This window comes from Hakea prostrata, chromosome 3, assembly GCF_041222555.1.
Source record: "Hakea prostrata isolate BN-2017 chromosome 3, UWA_Hpros_2, whole genome shotgun sequence".
Lineage (NCBI taxonomy): Eukaryota > Viridiplantae > Streptophyta > Magnoliopsida > Proteales > Proteaceae > Hakea > Hakea prostrata.
Genome location: NC_142602.1, coordinates 73962899 through 73970151, shown reverse-complemented (window position 1 = coordinate 73970151; position 7253 = coordinate 73962899). Strand labels below are relative to the sequence as shown.

Here is a 7253-nt window from a genome sequence, read left to right as displayed (position 1 = left end):
AGAAAGTGATAGGGTTGAAGATCGGACTCTATTGGCCGCCCCTCTTGGGTTTCCCGGACCCTACCATGCCTTGGCTTTCTCCACGGCTTTCCCCTTCTCGTTCTCGAACTCTTTCTTTATGGTGTCTTCTTGGAATATCTTGAGTTTGCCTTATCCTAGACAAGTGATTAAATATGCTCTCTCGAGCTTGGTTACTTCGAAGTGCTTGCTCTTGAATTTGGACCCCATGGTTCCTTTCTCCAACATGTTCATTTGGCTATCTAGAACTACTTTGTTGGTCATACCCTTCTCGAACCTCATCCTCCGAACATCGCCTTGCACGTACACGTCAAATGGCTTGTAATTTTCATTTCGAGTATTTCGAGAGGGTCTTGGTGGTACTCCAAATCGGTGGACCAAATCTATTATCACTCCTTGGAGTTTCAACATTCGTTGTTGCACTTTTCTTTGCATATTTTGTAAATCGGCAAGTGTTGCTAGAATCGGAGGTTGGTTTGAACCTCGTTCTCCAAATGGAGTTGGTATGGTTCTTGAAGGAACCTCTAAAATCCCCTCTTAACCTTGCTCTTGACTTTAATTTTGTTGATTAGGAGAAAGGGGAACCTGCTCTTGAACAGCTTGAACGCGCTCGTTCTCCATCTCCCTTTCTCTTCCTCAAGTAATGACTTGATTGGAATTTGAAACAACATGGTTGGTGGTGCGTCTCACCATGATTCTTCGTTATTTTTCCCATAGACGGTGCCAACTTGTTGCATCTAGACATTCTTCACATCATCCAAGTAGTTGGACAATCTCTTGAGGGCTTCTCCAACGTGATTTGAGGTGTGATGCCTACACTCACAAAGGAAATTAGAGCGGCCCGACCAGGTGTTGGTCGGGGGACCACCTTCGACGCCCAAGTTAGTCCGGGCAACAATAAAAGGCTCGAGAGGGTTCTCAAAGCATAGAGAATGATAGTGAGTAGAGTCTCATACATTGCCCATCTTAGGATGGAGGATATATAGTGGTAAACTAAGGGCGATGTCACATCCTCCCAGCCGGTACCCTATCCGGCATACCCGAGAGTGTGATCCACAGCCCGAAGATCGGGTATCGAGTAATCAACCTCCCACATAAACAATAACATAATCATGAAAATAATAATAAAAGTGCGGAAGATAAACATAGATCCAAATAAGGAAAGAATGAATCATATATAATCGAGTACTAAATATAATCGTAGTATCTAAATCGATAAGTAGTGAGGCGAAATCCCACTCTACAACCGGGAAAGTAGTTCTAAAGAGAATAAGCAAGACGAATCTAATCTCGGTGGGTACAATAGGTAACTAAATTGTTCTCAACTTTATAGACAACATCCCTATAAGTATAAATCTCATAAACAGACAAGGGCACTTCCACTCTATGGTCGGACTAAGCATCGTACGGGCATAACCACTGCGGGATCTTGTGTAATTGTTGTAACCGAATCACCTTCCTGGAGATATGCCTCTTCTCCTTGCGCTTCTTCATAGGGGCCGTCATAATATTCGTGCTGTAGAATAGTCTAACAAACATTGTACAATAAAGGAATGAGTTTCAAAGAAACTCGGAGCGTTAAATCCATAATAACATAAATGGCAAATTTCGAGAATCATAATGCAATATGGTATGAGACAAACAATGAATGTATGAATCTAACTCTACATATGCTGGTCTCTATTGGCGCATGCTTTAAGTCATAGCTCCGTACTTCTTTAGGAAGGTCTCAATCACTCATCATCAGTTGGTAATGGGTCCGGCATCCTCGGGACATTCCATGGCTGGGGGTATAGGTCACCACTCTCTCACATCACCATTGGTCTAAGTACCGGCGCATGTCGGGGTAAGCCTAGCCAAATGCAAGTCTTCTACTTAGTTACATCAAGTCGGATCCGGATACGTCCATTCCTCGTCCCGACGATCCTTTCCGGTATCCTTCACACTAGAGTCCTCATAGTCCCCGACTACGGACTCATCAACCCTACTGGTCATCCACATATGGTAAACGGAAGCTCTCACGTCCCCTCACGGATTGGTTACCGGTCTTGGCGCCGTGAGCCCAAGTCTATCCATATGCAACCCTACCAATAAATGGCCCCCACAATGTGATTCCTGTCCTCTCACGGGTTGGTTACCGGTCTTGGCGCCCATGAATCCCATTGCTACCACGGGTCGTTCGGTCTCAATACCCCTCCGATTAGGGTCTCGCATAACTGGACATCCTAGCCAAACACTACTAGACAATCCTAAACATGTCATCCAACGGTTTAGGAAGGTGTCCGGAGGGCATCTCCGAAACATCCCATAATATTCCCGTAGTTGTCCAAGGACGTAGTGTCAAGGACACCTCTCCTTTCCAAACCATACTTAAGCATACACATGCATCAATTCATATCATCACATATATGGTAACTTCATATATGGAAAGAAATCAATAATTACAATCAATTTGTATATAACTGGTAAGTAAATCATACATGAGTCAATTCAATATGAATAAGTAATGCTACTGATATCAAGACAGGACCACGGTAGTATAACATTATAAGAATCTAATTAAAGAAATAACTTAACAAGATTCAAATATAGAAACTAAGATATGCAATTTATGTTGTTAAAGAAGTAACCATCCTTACCTTTTATAACTCGAAAGGAATCCTAAGAAATCAAGTAAGATCTTGGCAAACTTGAGAAGAAGGTCCTACACAAGTGTATACAAAATATTAGGAAAGATCCCTAATAGAAAAGATACCAAAACATCCAAAACGGACCAATTCTGGAGTTGCTGTACTCATTGGTCGAGTGGATTGGTCGATTGGTCCAGTCGACCAATCGGTCGACCAATGCAGAGATAGCCTATAAAATCGGAGTTTTGAGATATAACATTCGATTTGGTGGTTCAAAGGGTACTAATCAAGGGGTAAACTACATTAGTAGTATCCTAACATATAGGGGATCTCAAAACACTAATCAAATCAAGTCATCAAGATCCAAATTAGGAAACAAAAGTTACCATAATTAGATCAATCATGGTTCTTGAAGAATTCAAGATAGAAATCAAAGACAAGAACAATAGGAGAATGGATCATTGATTTAGGTAAAGGTATCATGAAAAGCATACTTAGATCTTCAAGAAAATAGACCTAAGAGCATAAATCTAAATAAGGAAACAAAACCTACCATATATGTAATTATCATGATTCATGAAGAAAACATGGTATGGTAGAAGAGAAACAACTAGAGATTGATAGATCATGGATCATGAAAAGAAAACACAGCAATTGACTACTAACATGATCAATATAGTAGATCCAAGGAGATCGGAATTCAAATCAAAAGATAAACAAAGACTAGATCATGGTTTGATCATGATTCCTTCAAAGCTTGCAATGATCATGGTTAAGACCATTGCTTTAGCCATTAATCCTTAGGAAGATCATGAGAGACAAGTCCAGAGATGTTTGCAACAGAGAATGCAGCATCTCCTCTCTGCTCAACTCAAAAGGAAAGAAAACAGAGATGGAGGAGAAGAAGAGAGTGTAGACATACCTTTGATGCAAAGGAAGAGTTTTGACGAAGATCCGTCAAGAAAATCACCAAGGATGCAAGGGAGATGACTTGCGAGAGGTCTTTGGTTCGTTCCAAGAGTTTGGAGGCAGCAAATACGAAGTAGACTCGAGATTGGACTTCAATAGAGCAAGCAAGACCTAATTGCCAAAGACAAGACTCATTGGTCGAGTGGATTGGTCGATGGTCCAGTCGACCAATCAGTCGACCAATGCGTCACGACAATTCCAAAACAGGGAATTGAAGACCCGGATCAAATCCAATCCTAAAGGGGTTTTGCACACATATCAAGTGACTTACCTAATAGGTAGAAATGCCTTCAAACCATGATAGAGAGCACTCCAAGTCCATCAACTAATCCGATCTTCATCAAGATTCAATTTCCATAAATAGAACTTCATCATCAACTCTCATGGATTCAAAGCGGACACCAAGTCCTCCACTGGGATGGCCCAAAGCCGACTTCTTACTTTACTTCGGCGCCTGGACCTACAAATAACAAGGTTTCCGGGTCAAGGTTAGGGCGGGTTTTAGTAGCCCCTCCGTCAATTTTGCCCATTGAGTTGAAGAGTGGGGCGAGTTGCCTTATGAAACACGTTCCTTTTCTTAGTGGGGCTAATGGAGTCATTACTCTTCATCTACTTCCCCACATTTCGGAGTGGGCATGATGGGTGGATATCTCTAACTGACCCTTTTGACTTGGTCGTCTTCAACGTTCCTCTTCGGACGTAGCATTGGGCATTTTCTCATTGCGCGAGCCTATCCCGAGTGAATCTCAAGGGATCCTTTAGGGAAAGGCTCTCCAACTCCTTGAGGGGGTGTTTGTGGTTCTTTGCGAGGGGTTCTTTAACTCCCCAAGGGGGTGTAAAAGATTCTTCTCAAAGGGTTCTCCAACTCCCCAAGGGGGTGTGTGTGGTTCTCCACGAGGGGCTCTCAAGTTGCCTACCCTCCACAACTTGTCAAAATTCGGTCACAACGGAACAACCTTATCATTAAGTACAGCAAGGCATTTGAGAATGAGGGAAAACATACAGCAACGTATATCCACAATTTAGGTTTTCATATATTCCCTTAAATATCCCCTCCCCCTCCCACAAAGTTCCAGCAATTGGAAAGTTTGGACGTCGACGCAGGTTTCTTTGATATTTAATTTGGACCTGGAATCTTGATTATGATTCTTCAAGTGGAGCTAGCTCACCACAATAATACCGCCTACCTAGTAATTATTAATTATCCAAAGGTATCTGATTGGATAGAGGGAAGAGTCCAAAACGATATCTTAATTTAGTGGGAAAGCAATGCAGTATCAGCCATGCGTTCTTTCTTCTATAAATTGACGGCAGTATGCTAGCAAGATCCCTAAAAAAAACCATGGCAAGCAAGCAAGCAAACATGGGTTCTATTGCCGCCCAGAAGCCTCACGCTGTGTGCATTCCATTCCCAGCACAAGGCCACGTTAACCCAATGATGGAAGTAGCAAAGCTTCTCCACTCGAGAGGTTTCCATATCACCTTTGTCAATACTGAGTTCAATCACAGACGTTTATTGCGATCCAAAGCTCCAGGTGCTCTCAATGGTTTCAATGATTTCCAGTTCGAAACCATACCAGATGGGTTGCCACCAACCGACCGTGATGCTACACAAGATATTCCCATACTATGTGATTCGGTAGCAAAGAACTGCCTGGCTCCCTTCCATGAGCTACTGAAAAGGCTCAATTCTTCCTCCACCACACCTCAAGTCTCTTGCGTTGTTTCTGATGGGACCATGAGTTTCTCCGCCCAAGCTGCCAAGGAACTAGGGATCCATGCGGTTCAATTTTGGACTGCCTCAGCTTGTGGCTTCATGGGTTGTCTCCAATATGAGGAGCTTATCAAAAGAGGCATATTTCCACTCCAAGGTACGTACTCTTTCCCAAGTATTAATTAACTTGTACATTTTCTGTACTTCAAGTTTCAACATATTGAATGTGTTCGCGACAATTTAAGATGTCTGGGTCTCTGATTTTTCTTCTTCGATGGGCCCCCCAGATGAGGAGGATATCACCAATGGCTATCTTGACACACCCATTGATTGGATACCTAGCATGAAAGATATCAGGCTCAAGGATCTCCCAAGCTTTCTCAGAACAACTGATCCCAATGATATTTTGTTCAATTTTCTAGGTAACGCAGCACAGAATTGTTTGAAAGCACCTGCCATTATATTGAACACATTCGATGATCTGGAACATGAGGTCTTGGGTGCAATTTCATCCAAGAATCCTCACATATATACTATCGGCCCAGTAAAGTTGCTGGAACAAGACATCCCTAAGTCCAGATCCCCTCCATCGAGCCTCTGGAAAGAAGACCTAAATTCCTTGGAGTGGTTGGATAAATGGGAACCCAACTCAGTTGTTTATGTGAGTTTTGGAAGCATAACTTTTATGAGTGAACAACACTTGAGAGAGTTCGCATGGGGGTTGGCAAATAGCAAGTATCCCTTCTTGTGGATCACCAGACCTGATGCTGTGATGGGTGAATCAGCACTCTTGCCGGAGCATTTCTTAGAAGAAACCAAAGATAGAGGATTGGTGACGAGCTGGTGCCCACAAGACAAAGTGCTCTGCCATCCCTCCACAGGTTTGTTTCTTACACACTGTGGATGGAACTCTATGATTGAAAGCATATGTGGGGGCGTGCCAGTTATATGCTGGCCCTTCTTCGCCGAGCAGCAAACTAATTGCAGATATGCTTGCACTACTTGGGGCATGGGTATGGAGATCGATCCTCAAGTAAAGCGAGACCAGATCGAGACTCTTGTTGGGGAAATGATGGAAGGAGTAAGAGGGAAATCAATGAGAAAGGCAGCCTTGTCTTGGAAGGAGAGAGCAGAAGCTGCTGCTAGACATGGAGGGTCTTCTTACAATAACTTTGAGCAAGTAATTAAGGATATCCTCCAACCAAGACAGACAGTCTAGCTAGTTGATGGCCTCTGCTGAGAAAACATAGCTCCTCAACCTAGGCGGAATGAGAAGCTCGGAATGTTCAAATAAAATAATTAAAAGAAATTTCACACAATAGTCATCTGTCTTGGTGTCTGCAAGATTGGACGGGTCAGGTCTGTGTTACTGCTAGATTCCGCTGGTAAAGGCATAAAGTGTGTCCTTTTTCTTCTTCTTTCAGGTTTGTGTTTCTGCTATATTGCTAGATTCTGTTGGTAGAGGCATAAACTTCTTCTTCTCTTCTTCTTCTTTTTCTTCTTTTTTTTTCTTTTTCTTTTTTTTTTTTTTTTTTTTTTTTTCCTTCTTCTTCTTCTTCTTCTTTTTCTTATTTTTTTTTTTTTTTTTTTTTACATATGTAGGTACAGTTGAAGCGTGTTGATTATTTGTGCACACGTCTGCAGGGTCACAAACTCACAAGTTTGACGCTCATGTGGCTAATGTATAGTAGTCCCCATTTCCCAACCCCTAGTCAATGTGGATCCGTTTCGTCTTGTGAATTGTGGCCGCCGCTTTGTGGTCGCGGAGCGATCCCAGCTCGTCGTGCTCCTTTCGGGCTGGGGATTGGCAACCGCATGTCATCTCCTAAAAAAATTCTATACTTATAATATTTCTCTCTCAAGATTAAAATAAAATTGCGCCTTGAGGGTAACTCAGGTCTCGCTGGGATGATTTGTCACGT

The 7253-nt window shown here is 42.6% G+C and overlaps 1 protein-coding gene across 3 annotated transcripts; it reads left to right on the top strand.

The window, feature by feature from the left end:
• The first annotated feature begins 4946 nt into the window (after nucleotides 1-4946).
• Nucleotides 4947-7038, top strand: LOC149023053 (7-deoxyloganetin glucosyltransferase-like). Of its 3 annotated transcripts, XR_016172051.1 has the most exons (3): nucleotides 4947-5488; nucleotides 5619-6755; nucleotides 6934-7038. XR_016172051.1 is itself a non-coding variant. In XM_089147401.1 (2 exons), exons 1-2 carry the CDS (start codon nucleotides 4960-4962, stop codon nucleotides 6548-6550), a joined length of 1326 nt encoding a protein of 441 aa, XP_089003527.1. In that variant the 5' UTR covers nucleotides 4947-4959; the 3' UTR covers nucleotides 6551-6807. The 3 variants fall into 3 exon arrangements, 2 of the variants coding, with proteins under 2 accessions (XP_089003527.1, XP_089003526.1); XM_089147401.1 differs by lacking the exon at nucleotides 6934-7038 and having other exon boundaries at nucleotides 5754-6807; XM_089147400.1 differs by lacking the exon at nucleotides 6934-7038 and having other exon boundaries at nucleotides 5619-6807.
• Nucleotides 7039-7253: the final 215 nt, after the last annotated feature.

Coding starts and splice junctions, on each gene's coding strand:
- LOC149023053 (XM_089147400.1), top strand. CDS start 4,960: ATGGCAAGCAAGCAAGCAAACATGGGTTCTATTGCCGCCCAGAAGCCT. Junction 5,489..5,618: donor AGGCATATTTCCACTCCAAG/GTACGTACTCTT, acceptor TGGGCCCCCCAG/ATGAGGAGGATATCACCAAT.